Source organism: Amblyomma mixtum, chromosome 3 (genome assembly GCF_055824585.1).
Source record: "Amblyomma mixtum isolate Tamu chromosome 3, ASM5582458v1, whole genome shotgun sequence".
In the NCBI taxonomy this organism is placed as follows: domain Eukaryota; kingdom Metazoa; phylum Arthropoda; class Arachnida; order Ixodida; family Ixodidae; genus Amblyomma; species Amblyomma mixtum.
The window spans coordinates 39,318,891-39,333,714 of NC_143014.1; the positions used below are offsets into that span (position 1 = coordinate 39,318,891).

Sequence of the window (14,824 nt, forward strand, 5' to 3'; positions counted from 1 at the left end):
TTTCGTACACTTCCAAAACGCATTGTTTTACAAAGACTGTTTACAGCGAGAGAATAAAAGTCAAGAGGACAACCACAAAAAAACGCCGCTGGAGATAGGAAGTAAGAAAGGCGGAAGTGGAATAGCAGACTTCTACTGAAGTCATAGTGCTGGTAAACACGCAGAACAGCATAAATAATTTCTTCTTTGTCTAATTTTACAGATCCCGTGTACGTGGAAGACATGGTAAAGGCTGCCCGAGGATTGTCGCCAAAAGTAAAGCCCGCAGCGGTGACAACATTCCGCGTTTGCCTGGGAAACCCTTGTGAACACGGAACCGCGTCGATAAACAGCATCATTGGCAAATTTAGCGAGGAGATTCACGTTCGCCACTACATCATCGTTGGAAACTTGACGCTTGTACGAGAGACACTCACAAGGGTGAGAAGATGGCCGTTTATTTTTACATTTTTTTTTGGCATCAGGTGGCGGAAAGCTTCACAAAAACTTTTTTGCAGATAAGGGAAGCTAATATGATGACATTCCACCGCGATTTCGTCTGCATTATCACGGAAAGAATTAGTGAGGAATTCGAAACTTTTACGAAGACATTCCCGGATGGTGCCAACGTCCTCATTGCCTATGCTGAAGTCGAAGAAACGGACTGCCCTGTAAGCTTGCCGTTCATTGTAAAACACAATTTCTACGGATTTTTTTCTTGCTTCGTTTCATAGATCACAGACCTGCATGAATGCCGCCTCAGGAGTGATGTTTCCGAATTAATATTACTGCAGGTCGAGAATCACTGTCAGCTGCCAATAGCAGTAGAAACTGTGGCCAAAACCATCGGAGACAAGCTTGCCAAGGGTACCTACAGGACCTCGGAGTTCATGTTCACAAAGTTCATTTTCGCGAACACGTCAAAGGTGGGTGAACACCATCACTCATCGCTTTGTCCAAAGTACCTAAGCACGGCGAAAGCCAAAGATCTGCCCGAGGGTGAAAGCCACACTCAACTGGCCGCACTTTGTATTTCAGGTAGAAATAATGCTATTTCCATCATAGTGCATACCAGCACAAAACTGCTTAATACTTTTTCGTCTCTCTAAATTTAGGAATGGATATCTCAGTAAGAAATAAAAATTCTGGGTGAACAGGGTGCTCTCTAAGAGTAATAACAAACCAGTGTATTTTTTTAAATTTTTGCTCACGTCAGGTACTGCACCTTGCACATAAAATTAATAGTAGTCCATGCACAACAGTGCATCAAGTGCGATCCACCTAAATCACAGTAAAAGTGAAATACAAAGCACGTTCGCTCCTTTTCGCTTTCCCGTTATTTAACAATTATTGCTCTACAGTTCTATATTAATTTTCGATATTCATTTTCTTGCTGCCGCTTCTTTAGTTGAACCGAAAAATGAGCTCTTTTTAGGCGACAGTTAGCTGACTGACTGCCCGCGCTGAGTTTCTCGTTTCAAGGCCTCTCCTGACTGCATCCTAACGCGTGGCGCGCAGTCGTTGCTGCTGGAAAGCAGCCAATGCGGCCAGTGCTCGCGCTTCACGCTAAAAACGGTGGCCAAGCTGCGCGGCGAGCAAGTGCTGCTGGACGTCGGCCACTGGACGCTGGTGACCGGCATTCGCATGGAGCGCAAGGACTTCTTCCCCGGAATCATCGGCGACCTGGGCGGCATCAAGCTCATCATCGCCGTCATCAATGTATGTCACATCCTCTCGCCACGCGTCTGCGTGCTTTGTGCCTACCGCCTCAGTGCACCCAGTTAGTGCTGTGCCGCCGAAGCAGTCTGTACGGCACTCTGGTAGGTCGGCGCGGATAACGCCGGGCTGTAATCCCTTACCATCAGTGACTCTCCAGTACGTGCTCTCGAGGGATATAATTAAGTTCACAGAGGAACTAAGCCTGTGACAGTCGGCCACTTTCACTCCTTTCCTTCTTCAGCCGCTAAATTCTCAAGTTATTATCAGTGCTGTCAGTGCTGCATAAGCTCAAATTCAATACTTTCAGGCACTTTTAACGCACAAATCGCCTCAGAATGCGCATTCCTTAGTTTTTCTTCCTCCTTCTGAACTGACGCTGTGTACGAAGCGTGACACTTTCGAGGACCAACCGGGTAGTGTTACCGGTATGGTTGATGCCACAGCAAATAACACTGCCCAAAACATCCCAGCCGGCAAAACGGGCTGCTCTGAAGGGACTGATAAGAAAAAAAAAGAGGTTGAAAAAAGAAAAAAGTGAGGCAGTGTTAGTCCAATGTTTAGGGGAATCCCCCAGGTTGAGTAGACCAGGACCCCGGACCCCGGATTAGACCAGACTCCGGACCAGGACGCATTTTTCTTCAGCGAAGCTGCTGTGAAAGCTCTGTAGCTTTCCGTTGTAGCCGTTGCCTGCGCTTAGGTGGATGATAATGAGTTATACTGCCTTATTACAGAAGATGAAACAAAGTGCCGGAGAAAACTTCAGCACCCCTCCATATGAAATAAAGCGTCGACCCTCTGGCTGCGCCAGAACATCCTGCACGCAGCATGCCAGGTTGCGAAGGGGCTGCAGCCGTGCACGATCAAACTAACTTGTTTAATAGAATACTTCCCAGAAGTCTGCGTAAAGTCGCCGCGCAAATGTGCGCCAGCTTCTGCGAAGAGCTGGCGCCACTACATCAAAAGGCAGTGCTGTCAAGACGGCAAACGTAAGCACGAAAGTTGAACGCTTGGGCATGTTAACGATGACTTGTGGAACGCTTGCACAACCCACCTTAATGCAAAGACCAGAGGGTTTAGTAGGTTTCGCTGCACTTTTCCTCATCGTTATCTCGCTGTGCGCCAACGATGCACAAATGTTTGCCGTCGTCTCCTTCAGGCTGGGACACGACACAGCTGCACACAGAGTAGACCTTGCGGCGTCTCCCGTCGGGCGCAGCTTCCTCACAGCCGCTTTTGCGAAGTTGCCATTTCGAGCGGATCTAGCGGTGTAATCCACAGTCTAACGGAAACCGCTCGAACACGACAAATTCACATCCGACGTCATACATCCGACGTCATGCATCCGACAACACGCCACGGACATACAGAAAAAATCTTTTTGCAGCAACCTTCTCCACCGCAGTGATCTAATGAACCCGCGAACCATTACACCGGCCACGACGAAAAGGACACCGAGGAAAACACAGTGCTTAGCATCACCAGGTATATAGCCCGGGAATCATTTTGTCGACGGGCCGACGCCGGCAGATGGAAAAATTCGGTCTCATTGACTCAACGATGCAGACGGGGGATTTTCAATATTCCCCTAAGGACGCGGAAAAAAATAACGTGTTGGCCGCGGCTAGCTGATTTATTTCTTTTTATAATACAGTCGAAATAGGAAAATAACGGTGGACAAACACTAGCGTACGCCCGCGAATAGGCAGCGGTGAAGAAGTGGTAACTACAATGAGAACATTCACACAACACAGAGTTCAGCATTCCGTCTTGACCAAGCAATGGCGGTTCTCTCAATCATTTCGTGCCTAGTGCTTTTCGCGGCACCCAAACTGACCACCGATTTCACTCTCCTCCTCCTCTGCTTGCGTGCTCAATGTTAGAAGTTGGTTAGCAACAGCCGCTTGTGAATAACTCAGTGGCCTTCCTTGTTGGCGGTTAAAGTAGTTTTCTCTTCTGCTTCTTGCTATTTTTCTTGACAGGACCCACCAATGTCTGTAGTTGAAATGTCTCCAGATGGAAAGACTGTAAGAAACGTCACCGGTACGATGGCCGAAATGGTGGAAGCACTCGCCAGAGGACTCAACTTTACGTGAGTGATGATAGATAAAAATTCTCTATTCTTCTGCAATGTATTTAGCTATTTTTGCTAGCTCTTTGCGCACGATTGTCTGGGCCTTGTATAACGATAAAAAAAATTGTGAGCTAGTGAAATAGTGCTGACGTCACAGTGCCGCTTCATTTTGTAATTTACGTTATCTGTCTCTTCGCGTCTTGTTCTCAAGTTTTGCTTTATATACTCGTAGATTGAATTATTTTAGTATGAATTACTACGACGCCACTAAAGATAGCGATAATGCACAAAAACGCAAAGTGAGCAACTTGGGAGCAGATTTATTTCTAACGGCTGCTATCGCAGCAATTATAAATAGTCACAAACATCAGGATTGCTACTTCTAGTAGCAGCCTACGTATATATGGCAGCCTACGTATATTCGAGATCACTAGAGGAAACAAGTAATTTCGCAAATAAGCTTCCAAAATAGGGCGGCATTTAGAGAAAGAGTCAGGGCTTGGAATTACAGATGGAGTGGTTTAGTCGTACTTTCTTTCTGTTTGCATTCAAGTGGCATACTTTCTGTGCTACCTCATTTCAGGTACGAGTGGCGGGTGCCAAGAGAAGCAGTTCCCGGGTCGTTCGAAAATGGCGCATGGAATGGTTTGATTGGGATGCTTCACAGACAGGTACGGCCTCATGAAGTCCCGAGTTACTTGCTCACACAAAAATTTCCGTCCTTCGCTGTCGGGGTATCACACTCCTGCTCTTTAAAAGGCGCATAGCGAACGAAGATATGAGAAAAAAAAAAGGTTAACCGAGTCATCAGTGGAATTCTCGTAGGGGGTCAGCATTCACACCATGATACAAGTGAGTCTCTTCGCGGTCATTTTTCCAAGTTAAAAAAAAAAAAAAGGGATTTTGTATTGAAAATGGATTTAGCAATTTGAGGCGAAGAGGACGAGAGAACGGGAAGGGGATTGGGGGTGAAAGGTTGCTGCGGGCGGGCTTTGTAAAACAAAGAACAAGATTATCATTATTTACTTTCTTCCTTTTCAGCAAGCTGATATCGGAGCTTACGGGTTTTCGGTGACGAAAGAACGATCAGAAGTGGTGAACTTCACGTCCGCGTATGACGAAGCACCGTACAAGTTCCTCGTACCAAAACCGAGGGCAAACTACAAGTACCTATTTCTTGATCCGTTCACCTGGGACGTAAGTACCCCGCTTGCGTACTGACGTGCTCCTTTTGTGCGAAAGAAAAAAGAAAATGAATGATCGAAAGGACACTGTAAAGGACACTAAGAAGACTGTTATATATATGTAGGACCTCATTCTCCTTTAGTTGTGCATGAAGTGTGTCCGAAAAGTGTGTCAACAGTTGTTCATGCACAGCGCATTGACACTGGAGTGGATATGTTCCCTTCCAGAAGGGTCGATTCATCACATACGACGAGTGCCAGATTGTCTCTTTTTTTTTTCGCCAGAAAAATACTGTCCACAAGTACTCGTTGCTAGTTTCTGGATTTAGCAGTGCTGTCGGGTTTCAGAAGGAAAGCATCCTTTCACATTATTCCCCGCGGCTGAACGTTTGAAAAACGCGCAGGAGTTATTGGCACAAGGAATTCGGGGTTCGTGCTGCCGCATGACGCGAGATGGAGTGTTTAAGATACGCCGTACTGTTGCGTTTACTCCTAGAGCGTGGCGTCATTTTGCAGACGTGGGTGGCCGTGCTGTTTTCGCTCCTGCTGATTGGGCCCGTCCTGTGGGGGATCCACTGCGCCAGCCCTTATTACGACTACTATGGCCTCCGCAACAACAAAGGACTTTTCCTACTGCAAAACTGCGAGTGGTACTGTTTCGGAGCCATCATCCAACAAGGTACGCAGCGGACGCGCTCATTGAATTGCGAGCGACTAAGCTTGCTGTCATCGCTCGCTGTTGCGTGGGACAACGCAGTTAACAGCGTGCGTTTTTCATTTAAGCTCGCAGGGGCGCGTTTTTGAGAGGGGGGGGGGGGGGAGGTGATTTGATGTGTGTTGTCCAGTCTTTTGGCAAGTGTGAGGTGCGCAGGAGACTTTCCTTATCGGTCAGTGCTTAAACCTTGAACCAATGCCTAAGTACCACTGATATCGTGCTTTGAATTGTGTTTAGTGCACAACTCAGCGCCAAATCTTATAACAGGTTGGTTGGCTCATTGCCGTGAGACGCACAGCTTGCTTTTCTTCTTTCTGCGCCCTTGTCATATACCTTCTTAGCTTAGTGTTTAACGAAGAAGTTGATGTTCTGGGTCAATCAATCCCACTTAATTGAAATTCCTCCCCATTGCTGAGTGTCTGGTGCACGTTAAGACCATCAGGAGTACTCACCTTAACTCCTTTCTGTCACCAGCGAAGGCTTGCTCTGTTCAAAGATAGACAGGGAGCGTATTCGGTGGGAGACGGTTGCATTCGCAGCCTGTCCGGTGCGTAGACCTGCGGCGGTCGCTGCTTGCCACGTGCAGGCGGCATCCACCTGCCGGACGCCATATCGGGCCGCATCCTGGTGGGCTTCTGGTGGCTCTTTGTCATCGTCACGCTGACCACGTACAGCGGCAACCTGGTGGCCGACCTGACCTTCCCCAAGATCCGGAATCCCGTGGACAATGTGGATAACCTGGTGGCCCACCGTGGGTACATGCGCTGGGGCGCCTTTAAGGGGCAGGCCGTCTTCGACCTGCTCAAGGTGACGCCGCCCTGAAAGCTCACACGTGTACGATGCCTCTATATAGCCTTCGGCTGGCGATACAGCCAACACTTAAAAGGAAGTTTTAGAATAGGGGGACCCTGTCGGTTTGGGGGACAGGCGAATGGTGGGGCGCCTGTGCGCAGGCGCAGAACAATAACCCGAGGGGTGTTATTGTTCTGCAAAATGTCCCTGAATAGACTTTATACCAAATATGAAGTGAGCGGTTCAAATGCGTAGGTTACACCAAAAACGGAGACTGGTTTGAAAAAAAAAAAAAACAGCAGAAGACATGGTGAATATTAAAACGAACATACAGTTGGGCGAGTTGGCAGCTGCTCATAATATGCATGCACGGTGCAAAAGGGATGCAGGACAAAGCGACAGACGCACATACACTACGCTGTTTGTGTATCTCCTTCCCTCTGTCCTCCGTACGGTTTACGCAGTTCCGTGCTGTAAATGTCACGTACTTGAGAAGGCTCAGCAATCACTATTCTGATCAGAGTATGACCATCATTCTGCGAAGAGAAAGCTGACTGTCTGAGCCTTGGAAATTGTACAGAATTGAGAGAGTTACAAAATGAGACACTTTGTTGCTTAGAGCGATATTCGTAGAGTAGTGTTTAGACAACGAATTAGAAAGCTCAAAAGCCTGAAAACACTGAAAAGCCTGAAAAAACTAGGCTGTGTGCGGCCACAAAAAGTCGGCTTAGTAATCTCTCACATCACCCCCGCCCAAGCCGTATAGTTACCACTTCTCGTGTCACGAGTTTAACCGTTGCGGCTCAAAAGACGAATTTGTTCATGTGTCGCGAGTTTCTGGGATTGCAAAACCAGTTTTACACGCCGAACGAACGGGGACGCAGTTGCAAGGGCCTTCAATGTTCGACTGCACTCAAGAAATGGTGGGTGGGGCTTATAGTCTCTTCAAGCGATATTATCATGGAGGAGTTTTACTACCACTTGAGACCGTTGCGTGCTGTATAATGTCAGTGGCACAAGAACGCATGTATGGGACGGCTGGTGCTGCATCTTTTGAGCGTTGAAGGCGGAGAAAACAGTTTGAGAACTCACAGCCAGAGACGAGCCTGTCGAACTGCAAGCTTGCTTTCAGGGAAATAAATACTGTCGTTGAAGAATGCACTAAGCAGAACAAGGTTGAACGACGGTTAGGATTCGTGCGAGCGTTCGTTTAGTCTACGCACATTCTAATGAAATGTTTCTGAATCGATAGCGTGTATTATCTACAGAACTTCCCCCGCCCCCTTTGTTAGGTACCTTCCCTGCTGTAAGCACAAACGCTCCAGTGAACAAGCTTTTTTCCTATTTTTATAAAGTTTTCCCCGCTTGTAGCATTAGGTGGCCTCACTGCTATTAAGCTTCATCTGGTCCACCTGACGACCCGGAAAGCTACATTGAAAGAATGAGATGTGGCATAGTTTAATGCCGCATCCAGTCAGCGGTATATCTGCTAATTATATATATGGCTCGATTAATGCTCATCTGTAGTTTGTCCAGCAGAAGAGCACTGCAGAATTCCCCGCTGAGGTTCGACCGGTGCTGCCTGCTTTTCGCAGACCCAGGAGCGGGGGCCGCTGAAGGTCCTCTCCGACCGGATGATGACGTTCGAGCCAAACCACGAGATGTGGGTGCTGGACCAAGTGCGCATGGGATACATGGCCCTCATTGGCAGCGAAGTCACCATGTTCCACTATCTGGGCCGCGAGTTGAACCGCACTGGAAAGTGCGACTTCGCCGTGGCCCGCGGCGAGGTCATCCGGGACGTCAAATCTCTCGCCGTGCGCGTCGGCTTCCCGTTCCTCGACCGTCTTAACAACGAGTGAGCACGCTGCGCTTCGTGTTGCTCGTCCCGTACCATCTATCTGCATGGTTCTTGTTTCTGTTGCGTGAGCTGTACTCCCATGACCGTGAAGCTGTACTCATCTTCCAGCTTATGGTAGATAGAGAGCAGAAAAGAAGGAATTCTTGTCAGCAGAAACTGTAACTAGAGGCGGGAGGAAACCTTCAATGCGCTGAACAAAGTTTCGACTGGAGGACTTGCAGAGACGAAAACAAGTCCTCTTGCTGAAACGTTTGTCGGTGAATTGAGGCTTCCCACCCGACCTCTGTTCAAGCTTGCGTTGTCTTCGAGCTCCTGTTACGCTTACTGCATGTTCGTCATTAATGCCACTTTTGCATACTTCTCCACTGTAATATAGTATTGTATACACATCTAGTAGGCTCTTTTCGTATAGTAATGTTCCTTCGCGATGGTGGCATAACTGACACCAAAACGTAGCCAGGTTTTCAAGAAAACCTTCCAGATGTGCTCAGTGCAACTTGCACAGGGAACTTCATTAAAAACCTCAACGATTGTTTAGCTAGAACTCGCGCCTTAATTTTTAACGCGATAGCATTAAGGGTCTCGTGCCGCAAAAAAGCCCGCTTCGGTGTCGTTGGCTGTGAACCGACAAATGCACGAAGAATCCCCAGAGAAGCAACCTAGGTGGCAGTTGGGCCACCTTGGTTACGTGACCTTATGACGTCACGCAACCTGCCTAGCGGATTGTGATCAAACTGCGCACCGTGGCAGGTGGCAGTTAAATTAATGATTGGCCGCGAGAGGTTGCTGCGGAAGACCAACCTGAGTCTTACAAGCCCCGCCGGTGGCAGCACCTGTCATCGCAGGGTAGTGGCGCATCACTTGACCACTGCACCACCGCGCCGGGAGGGGTAACGGATTCCCAGGGATCTATGAATGTAGAGAATGACAATCTGCATATGTGGGTATTATCCGACTAAGCTATCGCGTCATATCCTTAAGGCGGAGCCTAAGTGTCTCCCTCCAGTGCAACCCTACAGTGATCCGGGCCATCTTTCACTCCGCGCCACGCAGGCTCCGGCGTCTGGTCGAGTCCGGCCTGGTGATGCACTGGAAGCGCAAGCACTGGCCACGGGACAACGAGTGCACGGTCGAGTCGAAGCCGCAGGCGGGCGACATCCGAAAGATCACGCTGTACCACATGACCGGCTCGTTCTGGGTGCTGGGAGTCGGCTTCGCCTCCTCCTTCACGGCGCTCTTCGTCGAGTTCGTGCGCCGCAAGCGCGAGCTGACGGCGCCGCCGGGCCACAAGCCGCCCACCGTGATCCACACCAAGAGCCCCTTCTTCACGCGCACCGAGTACGGTGGCGGCGGCGGCAAGGACGGACTGGGAGACCGGTTCGCCACCGACTACGGGGGCCGCGGCATACGCGACAGCTCGGGATTCGCCTTCAGCCCGCCCAACAGCCCGTTCCGCTACAACGGGCAGCCCAACAACCGCAGCGACCTCATCCCTTACAACTACCCAGCCAGGCGCTACTAAGTCCGCTCCGCCGCTTCTTGCTGGCACTGTTTGTCTGTTTTGGGCGACAGCATGGTCGATAAATTACGAGTGAAATGCAGTTTATCATGACTTGTCGCTAGGCTGGTCCGTTTCGATGTAATGAAGACCTAATAGCGCGTTTCGTTCGAGACACTCACCCTTAGCGCACGCATAGACAATCACAGCCGCTTCCTTCGTTGAAGTCCCCGTTATGTTATGCCTTTTTTCTGCATGTACATATTTCAGAAAATTCACTCTGTTGCGTTTCCAGTAAGGGTTAAGAACGCACGCGCAAACGGTTGGCGCTCACCTCCTTGCAACAACTAATTTATGCCCTTATTTTTAGAAAACACTCGACAATACACGGCGCGTCAGCATCGTATGTTTCGCTAGCTTGCGGTGAAAACACACCGGGCAAAGTCTGCGTCGAAACTGCTAGGCACTAGTTATGTGTTTTTATGCCGTGATAACGATGAGGCAAGTCGAAGCAGCCGAGACACATCGGCGCAAACAAACATTAGGTCCTGAAGACTCATTTGTGAGCCTCTTGCAGTTGTTTCACGTCCTACCAGCTCCCCCATGCGAAGAGAAAGCGCGCCATCATAAAAAGCGGACTGCCCATTTACCGAGGGCGCACGCACCGCCCTGAATGATTCGGAGCCCCCGTTTTCCTCTTCGGAATGCGTCGCACACTTATGCAGCCACCCTGCCGCTTGAATGAATCTTGCTCAAACGAGCTAGGCATGGAAGGTACCATGTTATGTTGGCAGTTATAATCCGTCTCATGGGCAGGCGTAATACAATTCAGCGGTATGCTTCCAGTTCTACTCCTTTGTTATCATCCTGCAATGACGAAAGACGAAGAGGAACAGCATTCAGAAGTAGTCACTACCTTTGGTGACGGTTGTTCTCGCTTTCATGCTGCGAAGATGGGGCGGGGGGCATGGGGGATATGTCTTCACATCGTGCTCTTCGCTAATCTGCCGTAAAACGAAGCAAATTAAATGAAGCGCTGAAGAATCAAAACACTTTTTTAAAGCGATATTTATTGTCTCAGGGCGTAAAGGACATGTATTGATGGTTAAAAAAAATTATGGGTAAATGATTTAAAAGAAAGGTTGGCCGCTCAAATAAAGTGGAGGAGTGAGTGATGATGCGGTCCCTGCGTCCAAGCGGTATATGACGAAGGATTGAGATCCGCTGTAGCCAGGTGCCGAGTTCTTGTCGTCTTCAGCGCCGCGCAAACCCTCAGCAGGTGGTGGATATCGGCCTCAGTATTCCGGCAATTGCAGATTGGACACCCGGGGCGGGGATAAAAGTTTCGAAATTGAAGCCACTTTCGAGTTACGCCACGAGTGAGGGCTATCCCGACCCGGATCCTCCGAAGCGCAACCTCCTCTGCACGGGTAAGACCGAGGGGGAGGGCTATCTCACGCGGATAGGTTAGAGCACGTGTGCGGCGCCGAAGGTGCTCCTTTCTCGTTAGCAGGAGGGTGGCATCATCCAGATTTAGGAGCCGAAGCAATGACGTGGTTAGTGTGGCCTGGCGTGTCGCTGAATCTGCACAGTTTTGGCAGCTCAGGAGGTCACGTGGTATCCACTCAATGCGAACTGGATGCGGGATGCACTCTGCTAGACGATGGGTGTTTTGGCAAATAAATAAAAGCGCTTCGTCTGAACTGTGGTAACGTCAAATTGCCTCTGAGAAAATCAGCCGCCGCATGAAGCGCCTTTCTTTTCTGTACTATTTGCAGTTTCGATACCATCAAATTCTCAAGGTCGGAAACTTATTCGATGGGGTAATCTAGCAGTTCAAATACCAAATTGAACAACTGAACTCTAGTAATCTTATAACCACTCTTGTGTGTCTCAAGAATGAAGGAATGACAAAAATTTGTAACCACTTTTTTGTATCATTAGGCACAATTGCGTTGTTTGCGTGTTTGTCCATCGGAGACACGGTGTAGGCAGCTTGATAAGCAAACCGACTGCTGTGCTAGACTATGAAGCGCTGTTTGTACGGGTTGAAGAATGCGCGGCGTAGGGACCTCGCTAGCTGATAGCTACACGTTGATTAGCAGCTTCAGTGTTGGCAAGCATCCGGACAAGGCCCCGTCACCTCCGCTAATGACGAATTCGCAAGCCAAGATGACGAAGTCACGCGGTTCACATACAGTCATGCATGCACAAGCTTTCAAGCATCCAGTTTCTCATTACGCTTTCGTCGGTTTGTGAAGAGCTCGACAGTTCGAACCAGCCGTGACGTATTTTGTAGTGATGTCGCCGGCTAGCAAAATTAGATTTCTGAAATGCACCAAAAAACCGGTAGCTAAAGAGCTCCCAACGTCTGGCATGGGTGATTCAACTGGTGTGCTATTTAGGCAGTACTGCAAAAAAGATAAAAATATATATTTTTAGAAATCTACAGCTACATCTATAACTTGAGAGAAGAAAAGCTGTTCTCAGTCGAAAGGATAGAGCTGTGATAAAGGTGAATGCCAGACACATACGGCTTTGTAAAGGCTGTCTGAGCAATTCGCTGGCTTGTTGAAGTTTTGAGTGTAATGTGTGGAGTTACTGCACTTCGCGTTTGTTTCTTTGATTGCTTGCTTCCAGTGAGCACAAAAATGCAGTGCGAACATTTGGCACCACAGCTGGTCTCCCGGTCACGGTTTTGTGAGAATTGACCACTGAAGCGCAAAAAAAAAAGAGAACGATTGAGAAGCACGGGAGGCGTTAGAACACACTGTTTTCCTGACGTTTGAAGCACGTAAATAATTGATTCTAGCTTAGTCGAGAGTACGCTGGCCACTACCACAAAAAAAAAAAAAGACAATCATGTTAAGCCGCGTGCGAACGTGTGATATTTCGGGAGCCTCACTTTGACAATCAGCACGTTTTTGTTGAGTTGACACGTCTGTCAACTCTTGCATTCCTGAGAAAAGTTACCTACTGTAGAAATGCATTGCGCTCGCGCTACATACTGTTAATGCACTGACTTTCGAAAAAGGAACAGACACAACTTGCTTTTGCGTTTTCAAAAAGAACAAAGCTTCACTATTGCTCAAAATTTTGGACTTAATTAAGTAGTTTTAAATCGCATTTCAGCAGCTTTCTTAAAGAGAGACTGCCAATGGGCGAGTTACGCTTCACACGTGCATAACTGTTAAAACGTTGCTTTATTTTATTACCCCTTAATCAGCTACATTTGACTGTTTTCCCTTACTCCAATCCATTTCCAGCCTTCGGCACCATCTTGAATCGGTTTTTTACCTAGATTTTGCGACATAAACAGTGACATACGACATCCAACATGTGTTGCGTGGCGCAAGCGTTTTTGGCGTTGTTGACAATAAAACCAAAATAAAATCTGAAAATGTGTCTCAGAGTCTGCATTGCTGGCAAATAACCTTGCGAGCTTGTTCAAGCTTTTTTTTTTCTTTAATATGTCTGGCTCAACGACATTCACACTTGAAAGAAGCGCAACAGGGTTCAAGTAGAAATTGACCCGTAGGATTACCAGGAATTGGGGGCAAGCGCCTCTAGTTCCCTTGGTTGCAAGCACGTGGGGCATGGCTTTGAACGTTAAAAAATGGCGCGTTGACGTCATCCGTGACGTAAGAAAGAAAGATTTGGTTTGGTTTGGTTTATTGGGGTTTAACGTCCCAAAGCAACTGAGGCTATGAGGGACGCCGTAGTGAAGGGCTCCGGAAATTTCGACCACCTGGGGTTCTTTGACGTGCACTGACATCGTACAGCACACGGGCCTCTAGAATTTCGCCTTCATCGAAATTCAGCCGCCGCGGCCGGGATCGAACCCGCGTCTTTCGGGCCAGCAGCCGAGTGCCGTAGCCACTGAGCCACCGCGGCGGGGCTAAGAAAGAAAGAGAATGACCGAGTGGCTGCCACTGAAGCGCTGTAGGCCACTAGGCGTAGCAGCACTGGCTGGGCGTTGCCCCGAATTTCTGGTAATGTTGGCAGATTTATTCATTTCAAGAACATCAAGTCGAAGTAGAAATTTTTGAATTCCAAGATGAAAATAGGGTGCTCAGCGCTAGCTTGGGGCGTCGAGGCATTTATAAAAATTTCTCAAGCAAAAAATCAAAATTTTTTTTCACATATCTGCCAACCTTCAGTAGCGAATTTTTATTACTCCACTGGCGGAAAACGCACTTGCTCCTCTACCGCAGGAGAAGCTTCTCAGAGGCTGCAAATGATTGCGGCACAAACCAAAAATAAAGAGCGTAATTGCGACATTTAAAACGTACATCAAGGCAGCAGAATGAAACAAAAAGAGCAAAACATTAAAACCAAACTTCGACGTTTAGACGATAAAAAAAGAGACGTTTATCGAGCCCGCTTTTTGCGAACGTGATTGTGCAAGTTTGGTTGCACGACCGCGTTTTCGCAAAAAGCGCTCCATGCGGGCCAGGCTTTAAACGGCCCAAGGTCACCGGCGAAATTTTGCCATTAAAGATCGATAATGCTCACTACCAAAATTTTTTCCCTGTTACGATTACGTGTGCAGGTCTCTCCCTCCAGTATGAAAGGGAACAAGCTGTTTGACAAAAAGACGAATTTTTGGTTATTTCTCTATTAAAGTTGAAAACGAGTTAGGATGTTATAAGCGAAGGGAAAATTACTTGGAAAACAGAAAAAAAGGCGATTGTAAGATTCAAGTATATGTAGTAATCACTAACTGAATGCTCACGCCTTGTTCCCTTTCATATTGGAGGGAGCTGTAAGTATTCAACGTTAAAGTTAATTTTAAAAAAAGTAATGCATGACGTTTCTTATGTCAACACATACTTCTTGCTTGGTAAGAATGCTAAAAAAAGTCTATAAAAGTCTTCTCTAAAGGCAGGAATTACCGTTCAGTTAAAAACTAAGCATATTAAATTTGAGTAATCATGGTACCGTTTTGCCAGAGTCATTAAGGAAACACCCATTTTTTTTTTTTTCAATTTGCGCCTAATGTGGA

The 14,824-nt window shown here is 47.8% G+C and overlaps 1 protein-coding gene across 1 annotated transcript in view; it reads left to right on the forward strand.

The window, feature by feature from the left end:
- LOC149349749 (ionotropic receptor 93a-like) overlaps positions 1–13,136 on the forward strand; it is a 39,545-nt gene extending 26,409 nt beyond the window's left edge. The window contains exons 4-14 of the mRNA XM_089578790.1: positions 203–420; positions 498–650; positions 774–905; positions 1,498–1,698; positions 3,678–3,787; positions 4,353–4,440; positions 4,811–4,966; positions 5,470–5,632; positions 6,255–6,475; positions 8,056–8,318; positions 9,375–13,136. Coding sequence (XP_089434916.1) covers positions 203–420; positions 498–650; positions 774–905; positions 1,498–1,698; positions 3,678–3,787; positions 4,353–4,440; positions 4,811–4,966; positions 5,470–5,632; positions 6,255–6,475; positions 8,056–8,318; positions 9,375–9,843 — 2,174 coding nt within the window. The 3' untranslated portion in view covers positions 9,844–13,136. The remainder of the gene's footprint in view (positions 1–202; positions 421–497; positions 651–773; positions 906–1,497; positions 1,699–3,677; positions 3,788–4,352; positions 4,441–4,810; positions 4,967–5,469; positions 5,633–6,254; positions 6,476–8,055; positions 8,319–9,374) is intronic.
- The last annotated feature ends 1,688 nt before the right edge of the window (positions 13,137–14,824 follow it).